The sequence below is a fragment of the Podarcis liolepis genome, assembly GCF_965112155.1.
Source record: "Podarcis liolepis genome assembly, chromosome: 8".
Lineage (NCBI taxonomy): Eukaryota > Metazoa > Chordata > Lepidosauria > Squamata > Lacertidae > Podarcis > Podarcis liolepis.
Window position 1 is genome coordinate 60,817,953 of NC_139560.1, and position 27,375 is coordinate 60,845,327.

The window sequence follows — 27,375 nt, forward strand, 5'->3', positions numbered from 1 at the left end:
GTGATGCTCCGCAACCAGCAGTGCAGACATTTAATAGACTGACTCACAAAGGTTGTGTGTTTTTGGTTAATGGGGGGAGACATGTCAACAGTAGAAAGGTAAGAAACTGCGTACCGCAATTTCTTTTGCTCTCTTCTGCACCTGGGACCCGGAAGGCTGTTTCTTCTAAGGCAATTTTATGCAAAATCAAGACCATGTTAACTGTGTGAAATCTAGAAACTAGACTAATATTTTTCTTCCCTATTATTGATATGCAATGGACTTCATTTTTGGAGAGAGAGTAAAGTATCTGAAAAAAAAATCCATAGTAAGCAGATGGGGAAAATCACCAGCTGCTAAGTTGGTCCCAGTATTGTCTCCTTCTAACGTCACCACTTGGTTGAGGGGAACGTTCTGTTTGGAAGCAGAGATGGAAAATTGAGAATGCACCATGTGCTCTCAGATACTGATGTAGAATCACAGAATTGTAGAGTTGGAAGGGACCATGATGGTCCTCTCCAATGAATATATCTTTTTGCCCAACATGGGGCTCAAACCCACAACCCTGAGATTAAGAATCTCATTCCCTACCGACTGAGCTATTCCACAGTCTTCCTATGTACTGTTTTAGAAGCTTGAAAAGTGTGTATTCGTAAAACATATGCACCCATGCAGTTTCTTAGCTGGCTCAGAAGGATCTCATTTGAGGTTTTATTGAAGTACTTTTCTGCACCTAAGTGGTCATGATGGTTTGCCCTTTCTAAAATTCTCTATGTAATATCAGAAGTTTCTGTCTTGGCAGTTTTTATTAGAGTTTACAGCTGGCAAAGAAATTAAGTGTGAGAGAATGTTTAGGTATGTGTGCATGTGTATGAGAGGGAGAGACAGCTTTCCAAGGGTCCAAACTAGTTATAGAGATTCTGTCACTATATAATCTTACCCAACCCAGAAGTCTTTTCTTGAGGCTACAGCTGGTTGTTTTTTTGAGACTGCTACGCCTACTTTCATGTAAATCCCTTAGAGGTTTTTGATTATTAAGCAGCATATATATCCTTTTAAAATTTTAAAAACATATACTTTGCATTGGTTTCAGTCATAGGCCAGTTAAAACAGACACAAAATTTGTTTCAAAGGAACCAGTATACAGTCCTCCCGAGAGTTTTAATCTCTCCATTTCAAAAGCAAGATTATTATTTTTTTGAGGGGGACCTACCTCCTTGTTCACAATTTAAAAAAATTAATTCCCTTTACTTCACAACTGGTCACTTGCCTCTCTCCTTTTCACTGTTTTTCCAAAATCATGTGCAGTATGCTGCTTGCCTGCCTGCCTGCCTGCCTGCCTCCTCCCCGTCTTCTAATGTTGCTCTGACACAACCTTTCTCTGAGATTAAGCCCTTTGCTCTTTTCCTTCAAGGTGCTTACCAAGATCTTCGTTTCTGCAGCTTACCTTCCTGGTCCAGCCTCGTTTCACCACTGCTGTTGCTTGATTCTCTGCTGAGTGCTGACCCTTCTCCCCTGACCTCGTTCTTCCCCTCCTGAACTGTCTGTCTGTTCTTGTAACCCCCTTAGATAAGAGCAGCACCACCTCTGACTCCAAATACATGTCAAATGTTTGTCGGAGTGTGTTTTTAAAACGTGTGTTTCTGTGGTCATGTCACCAAAATGAAGGAAATGGGGGGGGGGGGGAGAGAGAGCCTGAAACAATAGTATTTCATTAGGGGGAAAGTTACATTCCCCAACTACTGAAGCTCTGTGAGAAGCAAACTAACTGTGTTTATAAGGTCATTGGATCAAGCTGCCAGGGGTAGAGTTAAGAGGGAATTTTTATAGAAATGCTGTGTGCGCAGCCGTACGTGGCAGTGAGGATGTGTCTTATTAGGAGCTGAGGCTGGTGAGTTTTTAAGCCTTCAATTCTGGCACTGGTTTATAGAATCATAGACTTGTACAGTTGAAAGGGGCCAACCCCCTGCAATTCAGGAATAATGCAGCTGTCCCACACAGGGATTGAACCTGCATCCATAGTGTTATCAGCACCCCCCTGTGACCAGCTGAGCTATCCAGGGTAATGTTGATGTGGTGTAAAATATGCTTGAGTCACGGGAGCATTGGAAGCTGTCTTATACTGAGCCCAGGTCGTTGGTTTTCCCAGCCCTACTTGGAGAAATGCTGGGGAGTGAAACTGGGACCTTCTGCACTCAGAGCAGATGATCTGCCCCTGAGCCACAGTCATTCCGAAGCTATGGAATGTTATGTGACGTCACATGAAGTCTTCCTATGCCGTCGTATCAGGCACCCCACATTTAACATATGTGCCAAATACGGGCTGTTCCTTATATTTTAGCAAAACCTGACCACACTTTCACGAAAGATAGCTATGCTAAGGTTCCTGCTTAAACCATTTGCATCTTGTAGGAGATAATGAAATCATGACTGTAGCACATCCAATGAAAAGGGCATGAATACTAGATACCTGTGTGGTATTAGGTGTAGTAAAGCTTACAGAGGGGGAAATGCAAAGCTGTTTATAAACGGGGGACCAAATACAGAATTGTAAAGCAGTGTTAATTTAAAATATTTTTGATTAGTTGTGGCTTCCCCTTTCTTCTATAAATACAGTGGTACCCCCGGTTGCAAACAGGATCCATTCCAGAGGTCGGGCCGCATCCTGAGGAATTTGCAACCGGAGGACCGCTTCTGCACATGCATGCGCGGCGAAACCCAGAAAAATACTTCCGGGTTTGCCGCGTTCGCATCCCAGTTTACGTATCCAGAGGGATACGTAAGCAGAGGTATGACTGTAGTCAGTTTGCTTTAACTGTTGTACATTGTGTTCTAACAAGTATCCTATCACCTGACTCTTTGAAGCAAGCAAACTTGCTGTGTTTTAAGAATGGCTTAACGGCATGTTTCAATCCCTTCTACATTCTAGGAATACATTCTAGGCCTTTGTGTCCTAATGTGCTGTTCCTCATTGGCTAGAAAACAGAGTTTTATGCATTTACAGATGTCTGCTTCTTTCTAGGTAGCCCTTCTGAGTAGCTTTCCTTGCTGAACACCATCCTATTCCAAATAAACATAAGTGAAATATGTGATTAGGATTGCAAACCACTCCCTCGGAGACAGGGGCGTAGGAAGGGAGGTGGTGAGGGTGGTCCATCTCGGGTGCCATCCCGGGGGGTGTGACAAAAAAACCCTGGGCTGATTGCCACTGCAGCAATCGCCTCCCACCCCCCCAAGGCGGACCACCACCACGCTGATCAACCCCCTGGGCGGACCGCTGCCACGCTGATCAGCCTGCCCCATGGGCAGATCGCCCTGCCCCCGGGTGCATGGCATGAGCGCCGCTCCAGGTGCCCGAGCAGCTAGCTCTGCCACTGCTCAGAGGTTTCTGCATCCTCTGTAGCTGCATGGCAGGAAGAAATTTGGAAGATGTGGCTTCTCATTGCCCCAGAGATGCTGTAGCTTCCACACAGCTTCCTGCCACTGAACCTTTTGGGAGGCACTGGGTTGCCTTTCTTAGAGCTGGCAATAGTAGGAAAGAGAAGCACAGTCTTTGGAGAATAAAGGTTCAGGTTTATGGTTCCTGGTGCCACTAAACAAGAAATAGTACATGAGGCTAAACATTGCACATGCTCGCTCACATTAATTCTTGCACACTCATTCAGCTTGGTGCTCTATTGACCAAATAATAAGCACAGTTGGAAAGATGTGTTGCATGGTTGCTGTGTAATGTTTATTACGCCACTGCATTTTTTGGGATATCGGTTTGCTGTCTCTTAACAAGTACTGGGCTTCAGCAGTTATATAACACAAAGTTGAAACATGTAAACCTGGTTTTTCTCTCCCCATAAAAAATCCATACATTTACAAATTCATAATTAATAAATTATACAGTTAAGAAATGTTTGGGGAAATTCAACAAATGATAAATTGCAACAAATTCCCATTGAAATCAATGAAACTTGTTAGCTGTGGGTCCTGTCATTTGCAACTAACTATTTCAGGAACTTGATGTTAAATAAAAACAAAACTGCCTGGACATCAAACTTCTTGTGGGGGCGGATATAGAATCTGCACATAACTATAGAATTGCATTTTGTACCTCCTGGCTATAATATAATTCTGGAAGTGGGATTCTTCAGAGCCATGCTAATCTCTTGGGTGCATATTGGATATAATTGTGTGCACACTTGTGAATCTTACTATTTTATGGCCGTAAAATAGTGAGAGATTCTGGTAATTTTCCGTTATTAGTGGTTATTAAGTTTGCTTGTGTTTAAGTTCAAATAAGTTTAGAAGGCAAATGAGTAGACACCTTGGTAGATGGGGATTGGGTGGGGAAAGGGGGTTAATATTGGAAAAGGAGGATTGGTTGAAATGAAAAGCGAGGAGCATCAGTTCCCATTGGGTCAACCAGTGGAGCTGTGTGCATGTGGCTCAAATAGACATAGACTGGAATAATTCCAATATGGAATATGGAAACTTTTGCCCCAAAACAGATTTGAGAATTTGGATCCGCCCAGTTGTTGTATCGTTTGCTGCTGCCAGGCATCCTTACTTTTGCCCCTGCCATATTTTCAAGCTGTGCATATTTCTGAACAGTGACAGTTTTAAGACCCCATCTGCGCTATACCTTGAAATCAGTATCATATAACTTTAAGCAGTTGTGGCCCCCCCAAAGAATCTTGGGAACTGTAGCTGGGAATTGTCCTGAGACTCCTGTTCCATTCACAGAGCTACAATCCCCAGAGTTCCCTAGGAAGAGGGATGGACTGTTGAACCACACTGAGAATTGTCGTTCTGGTGAATAGAGGTCTCTTAACAATTCTCAGCGCTTTTAACAAACTGCAAGTGGCAATGATTTTTTGGAGGAAGCTCTGGCTGTTTAAAGTGGTATGACACTGCTTTAAATATATAGTGCAGATGGGGTCTTATGCATCAGCAAGCACGCACAATACATCTACAGAGCCAGAAAAGTTCAGAAATGGGAAGCAGTGACAGAAATGAGGCATGGCAGCAGCAAGTCCAGGGCCCTGGGAGAGGGCGGCAGGCCCCTCCCAGAGTCGAACCACAGAAGAAGCCATCATGCACAGCCTCATTATGAAGCAGAGACTGGGTATAGATGCACTCTCACTCAGAGTAGACAGCATCAGATGACTAAAGATACACCCACACTTCAAAGCCTTGTTTTAAATTTCTGTCTTTATTTGCTTTAAAAAGAGACTGATTCTGCTCTCCACTGAGTGAAGTCCAATACATTGTATAATGTGACTTAATGTTGTTGAAAGGCTGCAAAGCATATATTTCCCTCTCAGATCGGTTTTTAGAGGGCCTGAGGCCTATTGTGGATTTTTACTAATTGGTTTCCCCCCTCCTGTTTTGTCTCTTCTTCCTCCTGATGGTCCTGGCACCCCTAGGTTTCAAAGGTCAATGGTGTCACTCGAATGTCATCTCCGAGTGCAAACACAGCCAGTGCCAAAAAGATGAGAGAAGTCAGACCTTCACCGTCCAAAACTGTGAAGTACACTGCAACAGTGACAAAAGGAACTGTCACATACACCAAAGCCAAGAAAGAACTGGTCAAGGAAACCAAACTAAATCACCACAAGCCCAGTTCACCTGTCAACCATACAATCTCAGGGAAAACGGAAAGTAGCAATGCAAAAACCCGCAAACAGGTGCTATCTCTTGGAGTGGCCAAGCCCAACAACACCGCTGTTAATGGTGTCAAGGTCAATGGCAAGTTGAACCAAAAGACATGCACTAAGGAGGTAGGGAGGCAGTTGAGGGAGGGGCTGCGCAATTCAAAAAGGAGACTGGAAGAGGCAAACCACATAGACAAAACACAGTCGCCGACCAAGAAGCTAAAGGGGCCAGTCAGCGTGGCTGAAGCCCCAAGCAAAAAGGCGCCTGCGGAGAAGCCTTTGCTGAACGGCCACGTGAAGAAGCCTGGAAGTCAGGAAGTGCCACAGAAAAGTCTGGAAAGAAACAGGCCGAAGAGAGCTGCTGCTGGGAAGAACATGCCAGGGAAACAAGCACATAGCAAAACTGAAAATGCCTCCTGTGAAAATCATTCTACCTCTCAAACCGAGTCCTTGCACAAGCCACATGACTCAACGGGGAAGCACGAGAAGGTCAGCGTCAAGTCTGGGTGGGCCATGATGGAGGAGATCCCTATCTTCAAGCCTTCCCCAAAGGAGTTCCATGACCCGTTGATATACATCGAGTCGATCCGTGCTCAGGTTGAGAAGTATGGGATGTGCAGGGTGATCCCTCCTCCCGACTGGAGGCCCGAGTGCAAGCTGAATGAAGAAATGCGCTTTGTGACGCAAATACAACACATTCACAAGCTGAGCAGGCGCTGGGGGCCCAATGTGCAGCGGCTGGCCTGTATCAAGAAGCACCTCAAATCTCAGGGCATTACAATGGATGAGCTTCCACTCATAGGTGAGTCCTTTGTTGTGTTCTGTTCTTTTCCCAATTTATAGCAGGTTCCTATTTTGAGCATCAGTTCCTTCTCAGATTGACAGGCCTCCTGTGAAAACTGCAGGACACTAGGCTTCATTCATAGCTGATTCATAAGCCAGGTCCAGTGCAGGTGCATACTGAGCTGTTTCCCTGTTATGCTTCGCTTAAACATGTTGATCCTTCTTTGCTGGCTATAGAGAAATGTTGTTTTATTTCTCCTAGAGCAAAAGAGGCATATCTGCTCATGTTTCAAGGCTACCTCACGTTATGCCTAAAGAAAATGGTGTAGTCATGCTCATTGAAGTGTCCCCAGTCTACATTACAGTAGGGTTTTCTGGTGTTTTCCTAGCAAGGTGTGTGTAGCAATGACGCACAGCGGTGCAAACAAGTTAACAATTTGGTTTAATAACTCTCTTCTCCTTAAACATTCCTCACACGCCACCCCAGTCAACTTTGATTAAGTGATTTCAGTTCAAATAGCTAAATCACCAAAATTACAAATTTTCATCGATCTTCAGGCATTTAACAAATCTTGGATGACAAGCATTGAAGTGTAGTTTGTAGCAAAATGGCAGTTTTGTAAACTTACTCAGCAGGTACCTCTGCTGTGTTTGATTATTTAATTGAGTTGGTTTGCTTTCTGCTATCAGATAGGATGCACATGGTTGTATGTTTTTAAAAGTGGCATACTATTTGGTGAAACAACAATTCCCTTTAGAATACTCTTTATTCTTTGGAAGAAGGTCCCTTTTAATCTGTTCTTCCTAAGCAATTTTAAAATTTAATAAATTTGCTAGAGCTCCTGTTACAGTTGCAAGCTTTAATCAGTGTAATTGCGGAGGTCAGTTTTAATTGATGAGGTCAAATTTTAATTGCTAGGGCTGAGAGATAGCCACAGTTGTTTTATTTTTGAAGCTGATTTTCATTCTGGAAATTTAAAAAAAAATAGTGAAGATGGGTATTTTCTTCCAGGAATAAGAAATAGTGTTTTAAATTAACTGGCAAGTTGTAGTAAAAATAAATTGTAATTGGCAGCCTTTGACTTCAGTGGAATGTAAGCAGCCTAATGATAAGTAGGATTCCAGCCTTTATGATACAACATTTCCTTTAGTAACTCCTTTAGCATATTGATATTTTGGTTGTATGAAACATTTATTAAAGCTAATCAATAAGATAATTTGTTAAAAGGCAATAGATGATAGTTGATGTGAAACGCTTTAGTTGTGAAACTGACCTTGTGTGTCTGATTAAAACTGTATGCATGTGTATATTTAGCCACACTACAGATGATTTAACGTTAGAAGAAGGAGTGAGTATTGGGCTCACACTTTCTTCATCCTTCTCTAGCACAGCTATGAGGAGGAGCTTGGAAAGTCTTGCTTCTCTTTTACAGTATCTGTCACTTGATATGTATTCTGAGACGAGATAAACTGAAGTTATTCTTAATTACCGATTCTTGAAACAAGCAAACGTCAAACCATAGTTTGTGAAGCCGGCTTGTTTCAGCTAACAGTGGTTAAGATTAACTTTAGTTTGTCCCAAGTTCTGCCATTAATTTCAGATGGAAGTGGAAGCTTCTGGTGTTCTGCAAGGGAGTATGTGAGCCCAAGACTTACTGAGCGTGTTCTATATCCAACCACTGAGTTAATATAAGGATTCTATAGCATTAGTATTTGAAATGCTGTGTAAATGCCATTCCTTCTGACAGTTTTTATTTTATCTAGGTTCAAAAGAGAGTTCTTTCCCCCCCTTCCTTGCAAAGTTGAACTCAAAATAAACTTCCATTCCTTATCGTTATGGTTCATATATAGCAAGCATGCTATGAAAGAAATCCAGTCTTACAAAGTAGAGCTGTATTAATAATGTCATGAGTCAAAGAATTGTAGTAAATGCCAAATTTAAGAGAATGAGCTCTTTAGTGCTTTTATATACTGAGCTGCCTGACACTGTTCGAAGCTTCCCTCATTGCAAGGACCAATGAAAACAAATTAAAATCTTGAAATCATTGACAGTGAAATATCAGTTTGCTCATTTCTCTGTCAAATAATCTGCATTCTACCAAATCTCATAATTTGATGACTAGAAGAACCAGCTTTCCAGCATAGAAAATAACTTCAATGAGTTCTGAAAGGATGCATAAGTTTTGGATTTTTCAGTGTAAAACAAAAAACCACAGTCAGAAAACAGTTGGCAAAGGCTAGCCCTGGAAATTGTAAGCACATATGTCAAGTGTTTAAGGACTCTGTGCGTGTAAAAGTTTGCTGAGGATGTTCTGCAGAAGCTGCTTTCAAATGTTTTCCTGGTTCATGCATTTGCCAAACTGGTGATAGCTTCTATATATGGCAGGGCACCAGGCTTGTCCAAATGCCCCACTTATAGAATGCATTCATATACACCCTAGGCTGATGAATTTAATATCTTAATTGCAGTATAATTGTACACATGGTCCTGATACTCCACTGCATGTCGTTTCAATGAGCTTGGGAACCAGCCCTTGCAGTAAACACTTGCCTCTTTCTAGCTCTTATGCTGTGTGCAACGTATCTTACAAACGGGCTGCTTAGCCAACATGCACATACATTGCACTGGATATTTGCAGTAACTTTAAACTGGGGCTTATACTTCAGTTTGTAATTCTGAAGACTGCTTGGTATGTGTTCCCTGGTACAGAGTTATCTAAGCTCGAGCGTTAGATTGGACATTTGTAGTTTTCCATCATATCATTTGACTAATGAAATGGTGCTGGAAGGGACTTTCTTTCCCCCTTTACATACAAAACCTTCAGAAAGGTTTCTCAGATTTTTTCCTATGGAATATTACAGGTGATTAGCTAACATGAAATAAACTCTTCCATTACTCTTTTTATCTTTTATTACCTCTGTGCAAGATGAAACTTAATAGATAGTGAGGTTTTAAACAAATTATGGCTGCAAGAAATCCTTCACCACCACCTTAAAATGTAAACAAACTTCAAGCAAGAGCCACAATAAAAAAACCCCCCATTCTCACAGCTTTCCGTGTACTTCATACCTGAGGAACAGTTCTGTATAGCTCCAAAGTTTGCATACTGCATTGCTACCTTTGTTTGGTCTAAATAAAATGCTACTTTGCTGATGGCACACCAAATTTCAGAAATGTGTGATAGGTTTGTAACCCGTTTAGCGGTGTCCTAATCAAATATGAGTTGTTAGCTTCATCAGTTTATTATCTCAGATACTGTCCTTCTGAGATGGCCTTTGGTTTTCTGTAATCTTTATGGCAGGTAGAAAGCTATGTATTTGTCTACCCCTTGCCAGCAGATAAAGGGGGTTTTATGTAGTGTGTGTGTGTGTTTGTTTTTCTCCTTGGTTCATTCCCCTGGGGGAAAAGGCTCTACCATTTTGCTGATCTTGAACATTTTACAACGAGCACAAAATCCGTAGCAGTCGCCTCCTTTTCTTAAGGGTCAGATATCATAAAATTGCTCAAGAAAAGCTACCAAGCCTCATTAAACCCAGAGTTGGTTTGGCCCTGTTTTTGTGTTGCCTGAAAGCACGCACTCCTTGACAAAACATGGAAGGGCTACTTTCACCTGCAGCAATCACGCCACTCTCTGTGCCTCCCCTCCCTGCAATGACTTGCCAAAGTTGAAGCATTATTCCATTATCATTTTTTGTCAGTAAGAGATTTTGTCAGCTTTGTAAAGGCACTTTCACATCAGATAATGAGCACAAATTAATTACTCCAGGGGTGGGCAGAAGATAGGTCTGCAGGATCTATCACTGAATGACTTGCTGTTAAATAGATCAGCAGCTAAGTAGATCTGGCAAACAATTGACTCCCAAATGTTTAAACAATAGCAGCAACAAAATGATGCCTCACCCCACCCCTGGCACCAAAATCCTAAATTATGCTGCAGAAATTAAGATAGCTTGGGGGTAACCAGAAGTGGATTTTTGTGTGGAAGAACTGCAAACTCTTATTTTAGCTGTGATACTCACAACAAATTTGGAGGCTCAGAATTCTTTAATTCTGAGGGTATGTCTTTTGTACCAAGCTCCTGTTAGTGCATCTCTCAGCACCACTTAAAAGCACTAACCTGCAGTCCACCAACCTATGAATTATCCTTTTGATAAATCTGAGCTTCTATGGACAGGTTTTGGACTGGTGTATGCATCACATGGCTGCTTGATAAATGCAGTAACTACAGATCGATCCTGGATATTGCATAAATGCTGATCAAGAAACCGTAATATCTTTAGATAGGAAACAGGGGGCACAAAGTACGTTCTGTAGAGTGTGTAGCACAATAGTAATAGTTACCACAACAGTGACCTCAAATCCAGTTTGAAGCAGATCTGTGTGGTGCAGTGGGGGCATTAATTTGACTGCAGATGTTTGTAATGGCATTTGCACAAAAGAACAACTCTTTCCTTTTTTTAGCTTTAAAGTGCCTTTAAGGCTAGGAGAAAAAGAAAGCAATATTCACATGATGGGGGGGGGGGAGCATCCTATGTGGCACAGGCTCAGTTTGCCATTTAGAAAGATACCCAAAGGCAGTTGAAACTTAATGCAGGTGGGCAGGTGAGTGGCAAATCACAAGGCAAGTGCAGTAACTACTACGAAAGCCCAGTGATTTTGCAGTGGCTTAATTTCCTTCAGATTCCCTTTTTTTAAAGACGGATGGTCCAGAAATAACACTGACATCTGATTTTCTATATTGAGGGGCTTTATTCTTCATTCGTTTGCACAGATTTGTTTTCAGTCTTGCTCCTATTTACAGTCCGAAGTGATGCAGCCACTTCCACAATACGTTGGCCTGGATTGCATACGGTCTGCTGTCACGTTTTCCTAACCATGTTTTTTCTTCCCCCTGTATGTCCTTTCCCTTCCTGTTGTTCCACTTCACTGACACCCAGGAGGATGTGAGCTAGATTTGGCCTGCTTTTTCCAACTGATCAACGAAATGGGGGGCATGCAGCAAGTGACTGACCTCAAGAAATGGAACAAGCTGGCAGACCTGCTGCGGATCCCCAAAACTGCACAGGACAGGTTAGCAAAGCTGCAGGAGGCGTACTGCCAGTACTTGCTCTCCTACGACTCTCTCTCTGCCGAGGAGCACAAGAGACTGGAGAAGGAAGTCCTCTTTGAAAAGGAGGTCCTAGAAAAGAGGAAAGGCCCCCTGGAGGTACATTCGGAGAACAACTACGAATTCCAGTCTCTCCCCCGGTATGAGCCCAAAAACGGACTCATCAATGGCGTGGTTCATAAAAACGGCTTCCGGAACAAGGCGAAGGAAGTCGAAGTCCCACAGAAAACGGGCCGGCGGCGACTCTTCTCTCAGGAAAAAGAGACCGTGAAGGAAGAGGAGGAAGACAAAGGCGTTCTCAGTGACCTCCACAAGTGTGTATATAAGGTAAGCAAAGCCTTGCCGTTGGCCCTGCTTAGAACGTGCAACCCGAAATGCAAACAGTATTTTTGTCTGCAGTTGCCAGCTCTGATTTAGTGCAAACAGTGGTTTGGAAGGCTTATTCCTCCTGACGCTGAGCACATCCATTTGCAGAGGAATGTTGACTCCCCCACTCAATTTGATTTGGCAGCCTCCCCACTATTAAGCAGGAGCTGGCAACCGCTGCTTGCTGTGTAATTGTTAGTGAGGTTGGATTTAGTGAGTGAGGCTGAGCTGCTAAGAGAGAAAGAAATATGGTGTTTATTACGCTGGTGCCTGTGCCCGGCACACACTGCTTTTTCCATCACTGCTCTTTCTCCTCTCGCTGCAAAACAGGAATCAGGTGCTGCCTGAAATTGGCAACTTCTGGTTCCTCTGTGCAGAGGCTGTCAGTCTTCAAGAATTGAGGCCTATCTATACATTCCTGTGCCAGATTCTGTTTACTTCTATATTAACCGCATTTGTATTCCTGCCTTTTTCCCTCAAGAGGTCTGGGCAAAGGATTAATTTACTTTATCTTCTCTACAACCCTGTGAGTGAGGTGAGCCTGTGTGGCTGTGACTTGTGCAAGGCCACCCAGCAAGTTTAATGTCTGAGTGGGGAATGGGCTTGGCTTTCCCGTGTCCAAACACAACACTCCAGCCACAACACCACACTGTAGGCTCCTCACATTTGCCTGCCTATGATCAGCTGAAACAGTCTAATTTCCAGGGCTTGCAACAGCAAGCAGCGGAGTTAAAAATCGCAAGAGTTCAGACCTTGGAAGAATCTGCCCCATCACCCCATGACAGCTTTATAAACTTAAATACCAGGTTAAAATATACACTCAATTACCACTTGAAATGTATTCATTATGATTTAATGTCATTTGATAGCTCTTGCTGTAATATGTTTATCCGTGAAACAAATTGGCCTGTTGCTCTTATCAACACCTTCTTCCTGACACCCTGCAGTCGGTCAGGCCTAGAAATTGGCTGGGTCATTGGACGCCATCACCCCATCACCTGCGACCTGACAGTCCTCATGACTGGCAGCTGCATTTCACAGGACTAGAGTGTGTGGAATAAGTGAGCAGAGGTTAAGGCTACTTAACTAAGCCTGTGCTTCCTCTTACAGAATCATTTATCGCCACTGAATATTCATGCAACACCTTTATTATACCAAGGGATGTTACAGGAGTGTTCCTAAGTCTGTAAAAGATTACATCGTGAAAGTAAAGTACTGTAAGAATGAACACGGCCCTTTTATCAAATTTGTACATATTTAGTAAGAGTAGACCCATTGAAATTAATGGACCTAAGTTTGATAAAACCTTAGGGTGGGGGGGGGTTATTTATGAAGCATTTTCCTTCAGATCTCTTCAGTTTCCTTGTGGATGTCTAATTGAGACTGGGGGTTGTTGTTTTTTAATTGAATTAAGGCCTTTTAGTCCACAATCAGTTTGACAGTATAGCTTATATACGTAAGCTATGATCTTCTACTTCTGTTTGAAAGTGCATATTTTTAACTCCAGCCAGAAGTGCTGCCACTGTCAGCAAATTCCATAGGAAACTAATACTGCAATTGGAGTCAGTCTTTCACTTCTGCTAGAGGTAAAAGAAAATCTGCTCAGTCAAATTATTTCTAGTCAGACTACAATAGCTTTGTTTTGTTCTGCTAAACTTATGCAGAAAAAGAGAGATATGAACTAAATATGTGGTATTAAAAATCCTTTGTACATTTACCTGGTAGTAAGTCAGGTATTACTTATGAGTAACCACACAAAATTACACTGCAAATCATGATCAAGCCATATGCTTGGCTTCCCATGTAAAGAATTTTTATTGTGTCACAAAATAAAGGGGATTAATTATTCTATCTGGCAATAGATTATTTTTTTTTAATGGGGGTAGGCTCCCAGTTTTCCTAATTCTCCTAAAGTCATGGGTTGGATCCCAGACTAAGTTAGTTGAGCTTTGTTGTTGTTTAGTCGTTTAGTCGTGTCCGACTCTTCGTGACCCCCTGGACCAGAGCACGCCAGGCACTCCTGTCTTCCACTGCCTCCCGCAGCTTGGTCAGACTCATGTTTGTAGCTTCGAGAACACCGTCCTAGTTGAGCTTAGGTCACATGAAATAAGTGAGACAGTGTATGCAAAGAATCTGTAACCTGCATATATCAACTAGGAGAAATGTGAAGTTAAAGTCTCCTATATAGATTCCTCCTGTTGCCCATCACTCCTCTCACATCACCTTTTGCCTCTGGGTTATAGTTTGGATGGGAGTCAAGCATCACCCCTTAAGGGACCAGATTTGGCCCAGGAGGTTCCAGATGCTAAGTTATTTAGAGGAAATTCTCCGACAATGACTCCTCCAAACAAACTATGGGCAGTAAGTCCAAGAACAAACCTTAGTTTCCACCCTGGGTTTTGGAGGGAAACAACCCACGAGGACTGGCTTGCAGTTAACGCCAAGCAAAAGCTGTGGTTTGTTTCTTCCCAACTCAGGGCAGGTGGAGCATTGTAGAAGCAATTCTTCAGTGTGCCGTAGCACATTCCTAACCATGGGTTGTTTCTTACTGTGGCTTAACATTACATGTGAACTGGGACAGGTATTTGGTTTTCACTTGGGGAATTCTTTAAGTAAGTGTGCAGATGTTTTGAGATGAAATCAAGGAAGAAATATTTTGCAGTGAAATGATGACTATTGCAAATCTCCTTCACAATGTTGTGTTCTTTTGAACCAAACAGATAAAATCAAAGTGAGAAAAATTTCTCCCAAATGAATGTAATTTCAGACAAAGGCTGGAAAGTGAGAGTTTTCCCTGGAGGGTGCTTTATGCCCAGAGGAAAAATTTAAGAACTAATAAATCGGATCAATTATGACTAATCTTTTTTATTAAAAAAACTTGAGAAAACTTCTGCCCTGAGGTAGGGTTGCCACCTCTCTCCGATAGTAACCAGTTCTTGATGATAATTTCTGCCTTTATTTGTCTGGCAAAAAAACCCCAAACCCCACAGCAAGCACTCCTTAAATCTAGACAGCTGTTTCTCTGTGCTTGTGAGCAGTCTTTGTAAACCCTGAATTACAGACGCAAATTTGATGGCTGTTGAATAGCACTTTTGAAGGATGTTTTTTTTGTTAGACTACCCCAATAAATGGTTCACATGGGCAGTAAAAGAGGAAGGAAATTGCTCATTTTATTTACAAGCATGCAGCTCTGACATTTAAGAGTGTCTTAGCTCTCCTCCCCTGATGGGCACTTGTAATAGCTTAATTGCCTTGTGTTCATTTCGCATTTTATTTTTTATGGGGCAGCTCAACATTTTTGTGTAGTCAGTGGGCCTGAGCTAAGACTTTGATTGGGGGGAAATATTCGGTAGTGTCTGTTTTTGCTCTGGGAGAAGGAAGCAGAAAACTACTGAGAGTTTGACTCTGTAGTTTGAACTAATTAACTTAAAACTTTTGGTAACACGTGAGCCTTCTCTTTACCCCCACAAAGCATATTTTCCATCCCCCAACATTAACAGGTTGGGGTCTGGGATCCAGCCAAGTGTTGAAAATCAGGGAAAACCTTCATTGCATAAGTGCATTGTAACTGAAAGCACCTCGAGTCTTTCTGTTCTCAATGAATTGTGGAAAATATCTCTAATCATCAAAACAAAATAGTGGTCTTCATATTCAGAGAGAAAATGAAGATAGATTTTCAGACAAATAGCTAGCTTCCATTTGTGCATGTTAAAGCACTGTGAGACTGCAAGTTTTAATGTTAAGCTCACGGTGTGATTATTACTCCCCTTACTGAATGGAAAACCATACATGATCACCACACCTTTGCTTGGGGGGAAAAAGGCACAGTTTGATGTACTTCTAGTTTATGAATTGGAAATGTTTTTTCATGATTCTTTATTGTGTTTGTGTGTGTTTTTTTAAAAAATCTGATTGAAATATTTACATTTTAGTATTGTACTGGCCTATGGCTAAACGCTAATCAACTTTTTCAGTTTTGTTTTGGACCTCTGGGGTTAGTCTTTCTTTGGCTACCCAGTTTGAAAGTTCATCTGGTGAAAGATATTTTATTTTCCAACATGTCTGCAGTTGTTTCCTACAGCTGATTCCAGCTTGTGAGCAAGCATCAACACTACTCCCTTTAAAAATAAGCCTAAATTGGCATCTCAGTTAGCTGCTGGTCCTTAAAATGAGTCATTCTGATTTCTCTTCCTTCCCCAGGCAGCAGTCTTACACATAGAGGACAACTTTCTCAGGCAACGTGAAGTTAGAACAGAACGCAGGACAAAATGTATCTGAGCAAGCCCATTTAGAGCATTTACAGTTTCAGTCTGCAGTTAGTGATGGACACCTTCAGCGTCTCATTTTTCTGATCTTAAGCTCAGTTTGCCCCATTTCCACACCAGTTTGTGATTTTCTTTTTAGAGCCAACACTAAAAATGTGCGTTTTTGTTCACAATTCTGCCTCATATACATATTTTGCAGCAATCCCCCCCATATATTATGCATTTCCCCCACTTTTTCTTAATAATGTTGTGCATATTTTTGATTGGTGCTGCCCATGCAATAGATGAGAGAAACTGCAATCTGGAACATTGTTGGTGTAATAACCCTGTGTCATGATGTATCTATATTTCCAGCCACTCATATCTGCTCTTTATTCATTATTATTTTCATTATTACTGTTACTAATGATGGAAAACAACTACCACAGTTTTTCCCTTTTTATGCTTTGGTTTGCAGGGAAGGTCTGTTTCTTTAACAACCTTTTACCGAACAGCAAGAAACATCATGAACATGTGCTTCAGCAAGGAGCCTACGGCAGCTGAAATAGAGGTGAGGGGTTCCGTAAAGTCAGGGTAGTTCTTTAAACGAGCCACTAGAAGATGATTTTCTCCCCGTACACACTAGAGATCCAAACCATCCACAAACGTGCATTTGCCTGGGTAATGTAACATGAGAACTCAGCAGTTAAGCCCTGTAACAATTCCCATGATTACAGCAGGTGTTGTGTCGTGTCGTGTCGGTGGGGAATTTCTGCTGGGATCCAAGAAGTCAAGGAAGAAAAAGAGGGCAGCTGCATGAAGCACACAGAAAGGCAGATTTTAAAACGGAATTGTGAAACAGTTTATTAGAAAGAAGAACAAGGCTTGCTGAGGAAGAATCAGCATGGCTTCTGCAAAAGAAAGTCCTGCCTCAAGGACATCAAACATGTAGCCCAAATGCTTCACTGCACTATCTTACCTCTTATGTGAGCCAGCACTTTATTCCAAAGGCTTTCTTTTCCATGCGAGGAATAACCATCCTTGGGCAAATGCCAACCCACTACATAAACCAGGCTATCCTAGATACAGCCATTGGTTCAGTGGCAACAGCTCATGGTATATCCTTAGCAGAAGTTATGCTGGTTGACACAAAGATATTTTATAAACCATTTCCCCTTTGGAGGACCACTTACTCTCAGAATGGACCAAGCAGCAATTTCTAAATGGATAGTAATATCATTTTTTATAATGCAAGCATTCGCACTTATCAGGGCTTAGTAATAACATCAGCTAAGAAATTATTATTTGTCAGAAGAGCTATACAAAGCTTGCTTTTGGTGTATTTTGAAATATCAGGTGCCCGGTTTCTAAGGAATGAGAATTTGCCTAGATTGAACTCAGGGAAATGGAACTGCACTCTCCTCTAATCTTAATACGAAAACTTTATTTTCCTACAGCAAGAGTACTGGAGGTTAGTGGAACAGAAGGACTGCCATGTAGCAGTGCATTGTGGGAAAGTGGATACCAACACCCACGGCAGTGGCTTTCCTGTGGGAAAATCAGAACCGTTTTCAAGGTAATGGGAGTTCCAAAACACCTTTCACCTCTCCATAGAGCACTGGCTCTTCTAATTTGTTTACTAAGTTGCAGGTTTCATCACCATTATTGGGTATAATGTTGTTTCATGCTCAGTGTATTTGTAGCAGCTTGTGCTACCCCGCTCCAGTTAGCAGCAAAACAGCCAGCTGCAGAATAAGGGTTGTTACTGACAGGTAAGGTGGGGGGTGGACTTCGGCTGCTAGAATTATGGCTCATTCCAGGTCCAACACGTTTTGGAAAATTCCTTCCTTGGGGGCATATGAGCAGCGTACATAGGAAAAGGGCTAGCAAGGACAAAATACATCATTGAAAACTGCCCCAAAGCACCTTCAGCCTTACCAATCATGCTTTTTGACAGCTTTCCATTTTTAGGGGTTGTCTCACTGGTAGAAAGTCTGGTTTTAATGTGGTTTTGTTAGATACGTTTGCATTAATATATACGTCGATACATTTTTCAGCTTTTCTGTATTTTCTTTTGCAGAATGCAACTTGATAGCTATTATTCATTTAATGTGAGATTATGAAGTTTTGTGTTTTATTACGTATTGTGTTTTATTATGTTTTGTAATTATTATCCCTTTTCCTAGTTATGCTGTTCATATATTTATAGTGTCCCCAGAAGGAAGAGTTTCGTTAAATGGTCAGGCCTGGAGTAAACCAGAAATGTCGCACTGGGTGTTTCCCTCCCCCTTTTTGCACACCCTGCATTAGCACAAAGGATTTCTAAAACTGTACAATTGCACGTTCATTACACCTTTTGCATTTCTTTTTAAGTTCCAAGGGTGAGGATCTTCTTAAGGGGGTGCAGGCAGTTGCTACAGGATCCTACCATTCCTCCTTTAACTTTTCCGTCCAGTTCCAGTTAGTTGCTTGAAGGAGCCACAGCATTAACATTTCCCCAACCAACCAGTTCAGCATAAGCATCTTAATGGGTTGTGTGAATGCTGCAACCTCTTATTTGGTGGGCAAGGACTTTTTTTGAATCCACGCGGTGCCTTCTTTATGCTGTGCACCCAGATGCATGTACGTTTCCCTTAATGTTCACCTTGTCTGTTCCTGAGTGAGCAAGTTAATGACGATGCGTTTAATGAATTAACCACAACTTAGTTTGGGTGGAAACAAATGGCTAGGAACCATACAGTAGCTGCTAAAATGTGTCAGCTATGACCCCATGGAAAGACGGTCCCTGCCAAACTTCTTCCCACGTAGCTATAAAGATCCCTTTGGATTGGGAGTCAGTCAATTACTGGGTTTTTTGTTTGCTTGCTTTTGCAAGGCACCTAATTGAAACAATAACATGGTGCATTTTTTATGTTTTCACCATTTCAATTTATTAATCGTGTTTATTTTTTTAAAAAAATGACATCAATAAATTTAAACAAGAAGTCTCAAGTTCTTGTTAGTCACTAGTGCCTTTGCAAGGTTAACCGGAACACAAAGGCAAGAACAAGTGTATTGAACAACCATGTCTAGAATGCTGCTTACACATTTGTTAGCATAAAGGAAAGAGCTAGAAGTTTCATTTTTAAGCAGAATTTTACTTTTAAAACAAAATCTGGAATTGCAGCAAAGAGGCCTAGAGCATTCCTCCTTTGGCTGCAGTCCTACACAGCATTGCAGAACCCCTAGCAAGTAGGTAAATAAAACAATGACTAATGTGACATTTGATGTTTGCTCATCATGATGTGCACCACTTAATTTCAATAGGCATGGGTGGAACCTAACAGTCCTTCCTAATAACACAGGATCCATCCTGCGACATCTTGGTGCTGTGCCTGGTAAGTCCATTTATATTCTCCATGTTTAAGAGACATACTCTGTTGTGGAATTCACACAGAGTGTTGAATAAATCATGTTTTTGCCACCTCCCTGGAGCTGGGCATCTCTACCTGCTGTTTAAAAATGAATTAATATTCAGTAAGCTTCCCATCATGGTGGCATTTATAATCCTGTTTGTGTCTCTGCTGCCCATTGACCCCTCAATCTGTTCAGCACAGATGGACACACTTCTATCCTAGAGAGGCTGAGAAAGGTGTGTTTTGTATCTTAACAAGCCAAACGTAGCAGTTAAGCTCTGTGTCTTGTATTACTGAATTTTTTAAAAAGGAAAGAAAGAAAGAAAGAAAGAAAGGTGAGAGTGAGACGGAGGGGTACGCATGTAGTGCAGACCATCTCTACCTTGGGCCATTTACTTCTCCCAGTTGTTCATCATTATTCAGTAGGCTCATGATAATGTTTTAGTGTCAATATGGTGAGCGATCAGCACATGTAACTTCATTATTTGCAGTCTCCAGGGAGCAGTGCTGTGCCAATAAATTTGCAGAAATTCCTCTGGTTCTTCATTAAGGCTCTTCAGTGATTTCTACCTGATAATGGCTGGGGGGTTAGATAATCATTTTACAAAGAGCTGAAAGTGACTGCTGTTGCTCACTCATTTCTTCTAACCCCCCCCCCCCGATCTCTGGTCAAACAGGTCTGGCAGGATTTTGAAGCATTTTTACAAAGACCTATAAATAGAGATGATTATGAGATACCTATGCTTACCTGCACCATTTCCAACTTTCGGGGGGGGGGGTGTTTTCTGCCTGCAACCAGTGTTCATGAGCCACACTTGTCCAAGCAATTCACCATGTTAATACAAGTGTGCACCCAGAATATTTGCAGAAAGCAAAATTTATATGCATGTGTGATCGGCAGCATAGTGATGCCGTGAAAAAATAGGAGCTTGGGCGAAAAAAATGTATCCGAATAATCAGATCAAAGGCATCTCTTGTTAACTATGTAATCTTATTTCTGGTAGAAATCAAAAGATTTAAATTTTCAAGTATCAGCACAAATTATATGTGTGGTTTTCAACATACCTTTTCCCCATTAATTGTGTTTTGCTTCTGATCTAAACTGCTTTAGGAGTGACAATTCCTTGGCTAAATATTGGCATGGTCTTTTCTACCTCATGCTGGTCTCGAGACCAAAATCACCTTCCATATATAGACTACTTACACACTGGTGCTGACTGCATTTGGTAAGTGAATCCCAAGTGAACCTCTTTGCTCTTCTGCACTGTTGCTTTCAGGAAGTTGCACGTCAGCTTCTATGGTGATCCTGATGCAGCGTCTTACGGCCTCAACACCATCGCAGTTCATGGCACCCCAACCTGCCCGACTACAACCTTCTTCTATAAATAATGTTTTCCTAAAGATGATAAAACTCTCAAAAGCCAGAAAATATCACGTTAAGCAGAAAAAGATCAAGTTGACCCTTGTTCAGCACACGCAACCTAGAAATGTGGCAAAGAATTGGAGTTAATCACAAGCCTTACATAGAAGTCCCACTTATTCCATTTGGTACAAATGCTGCACAAATAAGCCTCCAAAGTTACTAGGCCGTAAAAAATGTTTCCAGCATGCACTCCCTATATGTAATCTCTTGGATCCAAAAATCCTCTCTCTCTCGTACTTAAGTAAGGAGGCACCAATCCTGCCTCCCTCCATCTTCCTCCCCTCTGCCAAACTGGCTTGAGAAGATCAAGAACACCCTAAAGAGCTTTTCAGAGGGTTTAGAGGGCTTCCAGATGCAGTGCAGCTTTGTAACAAGTGGTACTCCCTATGTGAGAGGCAGCATTCTTCTGTTGTACCATAAAAACTTACACCTATCTTTTCTAGCCTAAATGGAAAGTAATTAACTGTGTTTGGGGGAAAAACACTTCCTGTCTCATCACTAGGAGGCAGTTCTTTTTTCCCATAGGCAAGGGAGTGAGTGGTAGTTTGTACAAGCCTCAGCTTTAAGATGTACTTCACACATACATCATCTCAGTAATTACAAGGATGTTGTATTATTGCAGTGATACAGTTGGAAGGCTGAGTGTGGCTTGCCCAAGTGCAAAGAGCATTCAGGGCTGACATGAGATTTGAACCAGGGGCTACCCAGCTAATGGCTCTTGCCAGCTCAAATAGAAGAGTTTCAAATGTCCTCTGGAAAAAGTCCAAAATGTTGCACAGCTTCAGGAGAGCAGAGGCCTGCAGTCCGGAGTGGCCATGAAGAATACTCCTGAATGTGACTTTGCTATTCAGACATGGTGTACAGATATTTGTCAAAAAGGAGCTTTTGATATTGGGGCCCCACCACACATTCATCTTTTAGGTTTACATTGGGGTGGGTGGGTTAGCATACCCTTGCAAGTTGGTCATACAAATGATAAAATCCAGTCTTTGGAAATTTGTGCCATAGAGGTATTCTCTTCCAAAGAGCCAGGATCAGCTACAAATCCCTGTCTGTTCTTGGTTGCTTCAGCAGCATGCCCAGGTTTGCTGACATGGAATGTGTGGGACAGCCCTTATTGGTGGTTATGGGATGTTAAAAAGCAGTCAGGTGTCAGCATTTGGTTCAACCAACAGAGGATATGTTGGTTGTAGTTTTATTAGGTGAGAGCTTCAAAATATTGTGAGTTCAAACACAGTTCTATTTCTCCTTTTCCTAACCCCCAATATTTGAGAGAAATGCAGTCAGATACATGTAGAGATGGCAAATCCTTTAATGCTCCAATCTTTGATAAAATATTCAGTGGTTGTAGCGCCACAATTATTCCTTGCTGTGTTATTTTGAAGTTTGATCTTGTTTTCAAATTTGCAAACTCTTGGTATATTTTGCACATCTGCTGTTGCATTCAGGTCCAGGCTTCCTATACGCATCTGATCCAGCAGGGCTCTTTGTATGCTCTCATGTTGCTCTCAGCTTTGGTGATGTCGATTTCGGCAGCATGGAATAAATACTCCCTTTGTTTCCCCTTTCTGTGTCAAAAATGAACAGGTATTGCATTCCTGCTGCAGAGGAGAAAAAACTTGACAAAGTGGTACACACCCTGCTGCAAGCCAATGGCACTCCAGGGCTGGAAATGCTTGAAAGTAACGTCATGGTGAGTTGCTTTAGGGTTTGTTACTAGGCAGTTTCTTTTGCGGTGTCATGAACAGCAATACATTTTATTGTGTAAGCCAGAGGTAGATTTCCTTTCTAGATCCAAGGGCCAAACCTTGGGTTAACCATCTGGGAACTGCATGCCCCTGGTAGATGTCCACACCACACTCCTTTCCCCTGCCAAACACACAAGGGCAAACACAGGCACACAGCTCCCCCTCAACTGACCTATGCGTATTAAGGATGGAGATGGAGGATTATTGTCCAACTTTGGGGTTTTTTCTTACTGCTGTCACTGCTGAAATTGGTAGGAGCTTCCAGCCAGAGTGAAAGCTCAGATTTATTGTTTAAGCAATACTTAGAGGGAGTGATGTGGATTCATATGTTCTTAAAGGGGATAACCCAGTCCTATATGACATAAGGAGCTATGCCTCCCCACCCCAAGGCTCCTGGGTCCTGCTGAGGTTTGTTTCCCTTTAAGCCAAGCTTAAGAGTTGGTTGGTTTTACGTAGTTGGCAGCAGAAGGATCTGCTCTGGGGTTTGTTTCTGTAGAAGCATTTAGAGATTCAATATGCCTTTTGCATGTTCTCCATGGCAAGTAGTAAGAGGTAAGCAAATGGAGCTGCCAAGAAAGGCACCCGCTCTAGATTTCCCCTGCTTCTTTCTCCCTAGATCTCCCCAGAGGTGCTGTGTAAAGAGGGGATCAAGGTGCACCGTACTGTACAGAAGAGCGGGCAGTTTGTTGTCTGCTTCCCAGGATCTTTTGTGTCTAAAGTGTGCTGCGGCTACAATGTTTCTGAAACTGTGCACTTTGCTACCACCCAGTGGACAAGCATGGGTTTTAAAACTGCCAAGGTAGGAGCTTGTGTTCTTAAAAACTCATCTCTGCAAGCAGAACACCTCTGGTCACAGCGTGTGTAGTGCTGCTTGATGCATTCATTAAACTTTTTGGGATATGGGTGGGTTTTTTTTCATACATAAAGCATCTAGACTTTGCCTTTTACCACTCAGAACTTGAGAAATCTCCATTTCAATGAAGACTGCATGGACTGTGTCACATATAACTATTCATAGGACATGTCCTGACTCAACTGTGATGTGCATCAGTAACTCCTTTTATGTATGACTCGTTGGTTGAATCTGTTGCAAGGACAGCAGCAACAGTGCCTACTAGGACCAGTTGGGTTGGGTTTTGCAGGGGGAAGTCTTGGGGAGGTGAGTTGCACTTTGCATTTACTTGCACTTGTGCCCAGGGCTTAATTGAGAAGTTAAGGGACGGCAGGAATTGCACACTGACACCTGAAGGGCCAATATGAAGTGACTGAGAAGAGATCGCTCAGGAAAATTTTGTGTTTCACACATACACTCTTCTGGTCAGGAAATCCTTGTCCCCAAGGATGATGCGTTAATTGGGTATGTTCATTTTTCTTTCCAAAACGAGTTATTTCATTGTATGTGAACTAACACTCTGGAATTTGTCGACGCAGGAGATGAAGCAACGACGTATACCCAAGCCATTTTCAATGGAAAAGCTGCTCTATCAGATCGCAACAGCAGAAGCAAAGAAAGAAAATGGGTCTTCTCTTAGTACAATATCGGCACTTCTAGGAGAGCTCAGGTAGCTAGAGTCTCTTCTGTTTTATCCTACTTGCTTCCAGAGTAGCTCTCGCGGAAAGTATAGAGAGTGTTGTGAGACGTCCAAGAGCATTGCTGCTGAGCCAGCCAACCTGCTTGAACACTGCCACACATGGGAGAAGAAACTTCCATGGATGGTTTGCTGTCAAAGCACTAGAGGACAGAGCAAAGTACTCCATACTACTAGCATTAGGTGATGACTTTTTTCTCACCAAACAAATGAATCTGTGTTTCCCAGTGTGCCTAATAATGTCAAGAGTTTTAAAATCACCGGCTAAGCCAGGAGTTCCTGTGCTTTCGGAAGCAGACAGTGTAATCTGTCTGTAGCATGAGGACAACTACACACCTTTTCTAAAGACACTGAAAGACCTGTTTTTTAAATGCTCCCCAGCCCCTGTCCAAGGCAGGTTTGAAAAGCAGGGAAAGCTGCCATGTTTCATATGTAATGCTGTTCTCTTTTATTCTCCTACTATGTAGCACTGCTACCCACAACAAGTGTGAGACAGCTGGGTAGTGCTGGTCGGTAACATCTCGAATAGATCAAGAGAAAATCTGATGGCTGGAATCTACAAATTGTATTTAACAAAATTACTGTGTTAATGTGCAAAGAATGGTTAGAGTCTTCTCCACTATATGTCTGCCCTCAAAGTGGAAGACTTTTGAGGCTCTGCATGGAGCTTCTTCCTTTTTGGAGAGTTGATATGCACTTTTCCCTTTAACAAAGGAAAATTTGCAAATATCGAAAGAGCTGGTATTTTTACATCCATCCATCCAAGTGGTTCTCAAGCTTGTTCACATTTAGGTTGCTTCTTTCAAGAGGGAGATCTTCCAAAGGATATTTCTCCTTCTAAAGCCTGATCTTTGCTGCTGGAATAACTATGTTTTTTAACTGCAAATGTCAGCCTACTTTTTTCCTTTGCTTGATATGTGGTACCACCTTTTCCTTTCCTGAGCTCAGTTCTCGTTTACTCACTGCTTTGGTACATGATGTTCCATCTCTCTTCCTGTCTGCTCAATGTTTTGCTCAGTTCCCTTTTAAGTGTCATAGCAAGTCAAGTCTTGCCAACTGAGGGAGGGCCTACCGCAGGACAATGTTTTTGTCCCACTTCTATCTCCTCCTGTTTCCCTCCTTGGCCATTGGGTATGTTTAGCCTGGAGAGAAGATTGTTAAGGAGAGACATGGCAGCAGTCTTCAAATTTCTGAAGGGTTGTCATATGGAAGATGAAGAAGGCTTGTTCTCTGCTGTATCAGAGGGCAGGACTAGAACCAGTGGGTGGAAATGGTGGTGCAACAGATTTGGTCTAAACATTGGAAGAAACTTTCTAATGTGTAGAGCTGTTCAACAAAGGAAGAGACTGTCTTGGTAGGTGATGGGCTCTCCTTCACTGAAGGTTTTTAAGCAGAGGCTAGATAGCCATCTGTCAGGGATTCTGGAGTTGCATCCTGGATTGTTGATCCTGCATTGAGCAGGGTGTTAGACGAGATGACGTCCCAAGTCCCTTCCAACTCAATAATTCTTTTTTTCTACAGCGAGTAGGGCTGCTTAAAATCGTGCTTGGTCTCCATAGGTAGTAGTATCTCCTGGCAAATCAGTTGGCAGCCATGTTTGCCCAATAATTTGATCTGGCCCAAGGTTTTTCTGTATCAGATTCTCTGTCTGGAAAACTCCCAATTTGTATACAGTGGCCAGACAAAACATTAGATGGGATTTAGCCCATCATAGCATGGCAATTGTTATTAAAATCTCAGGCCTACGTTGAAATGTTGCCTGCTGCTTCATGGCATTCCTAGGAGAGGTTGCTGTTTTCTAATTATTCCTCATGTCCACAGGGAGACAGAGCTGAGGCAGCGGCGGCAGCTGTATGAGGCAGGCCTCCATTCGTCAGCTCGCTATGGGAGCCATGACAGCAGCAGCAGTTCGGGAGTGGATGGGAAGAAAAAGCCTCGAAAGTGGCAGCTAGAGACGTCTGAGAGGAGGTGTCAGATTTGCCAGCACCTGTGTTACCTATCTATGGTATGGAAAATCCCTAGAAGCTGGGAGTTCTCACTATGTTCTTTAAATATCATCTCTTCCCACCCCCACCCCCCCAAAAAAATCTCAATTACTCCAGTGCTAAAAGGCCAAAATGCATTTGGCCAAAGCAGTGTATGTATTTCAATAAAGTATAGGTTGAAATCTCTTGTGAAGCACTGGTGTGTAGGAGACTCAGGATAGTTGAAGGTTAAGGAACATTGGTGTTAGTGCTTTTTAAACAATATTGGACTGAAGCATAAAACAGGAGAACTAAAAAGCTTGATGATTTGTTTTGTAATTTTTATTGTCATTTCATAGTTTTCAAATCTTATTCTGACGCCTGTCAAGGAAACTTGACATGCTCTAGAGAATTTCTGAATATGTTCTAGGATGTACCATTCAGTTCAAGTGAGGTCAGCTGTGCTTCATATCATCAGTTCAAAGAGGACAACAACTGATGTACAAAATAGTCCAGATTCTCCAGCAGTCTGCACATTGCACTGGATGATTGACAGTGGTGGGCAGGGGCTCTTCCAGAGAAGATTCTCCGGTATTTTCTCATGGGAGAACTCCAGAATTACCTGGAACACCATTTGAAAATTGCTCTTGTACTACAGTATGCCAGTTGTAAGCAGTTGTAAGCAGAAGCTGGTGATTTTTCACTTAAAAGAATGTATGCCTCACTTCAGCTGTCTTCAGATATTCACTTTGGGCCTGCAGGAACCTCGTGAGATCACGCATGCCGGCAGTATTCCAAATCCAACATGCAGTAAGCTGAGTCTGAAGGGAGGCCACTTCCACCCCATGTAGGAAATCCTATGCACAATGAAAGTGTCTTCCTTCTGATCCAGTCAATCACAAGTCAAATCAAGAGTCATGTCATTGAGGGGGAGGAGCTAGAGCCACACTTTCCACAGGCCTCTTCGCATATTCAGAATAAGTGAAGAGGGTTTTCTGGTTTTCAAGATTTGTCAAGGAGGTAGTTCAAACAGTTCAGTAAAAGGGAGCCTATTACTAGAAGAACTTTAGTAATAAACTGTAAGATTTCTCATTGCAGACCAGCAAGAGGTTGCAGAAAATAGTGCAATAT

General features: G+C 42.2%; 1 protein-coding gene across 4 annotated transcripts in view; it reads left to right on the forward strand.

The window, feature by feature from the left end:
* The window catches only part of JARID2 (jumonji and AT-rich interaction domain containing 2), a 187,313-nt gene that overhangs the window by 157,381 nt on the left and 2,557 nt on the right, over window positions 1–27,375 (forward strand). For 2 of the 4 annotated variants that reach the window (XR_014529594.1, XR_014529595.1), the window contains exons 7-16: window positions 5,397–6,426; window positions 11,346–11,842; window positions 16,604–16,696; window positions 17,583–17,701; window positions 19,432–19,502; window positions 20,632–20,746; window positions 22,531–22,636; window positions 23,308–23,490; window positions 24,123–24,253; window positions 24,748–26,285. Coding sequence is in view for 2 of the 4 variants with exons in the window: in XM_083519051.1 (XP_083375177.1) it covers window positions 5,397–6,426; window positions 11,346–11,842; window positions 16,604–16,696; window positions 17,583–17,701; window positions 19,432–19,502; window positions 20,632–20,746; window positions 22,531–22,636; window positions 23,308–23,490; window positions 24,123–24,253; window positions 26,102–26,285 (2,529 nt within the window). In the remaining 2 variants the exon portion in view is untranslated. The remainder of the gene's footprint in view (window positions 1–5,396; window positions 6,427–11,345; window positions 11,843–16,603; window positions 16,697–17,582; window positions 17,702–19,431; window positions 19,503–20,631; window positions 20,747–22,530; window positions 22,637–23,307; window positions 23,491–24,122; window positions 24,254–24,747; window positions 26,286–27,375) is intronic. The other 2 variants (XM_083519051.1, XM_083519050.1) reach the window with 1 other exon arrangement.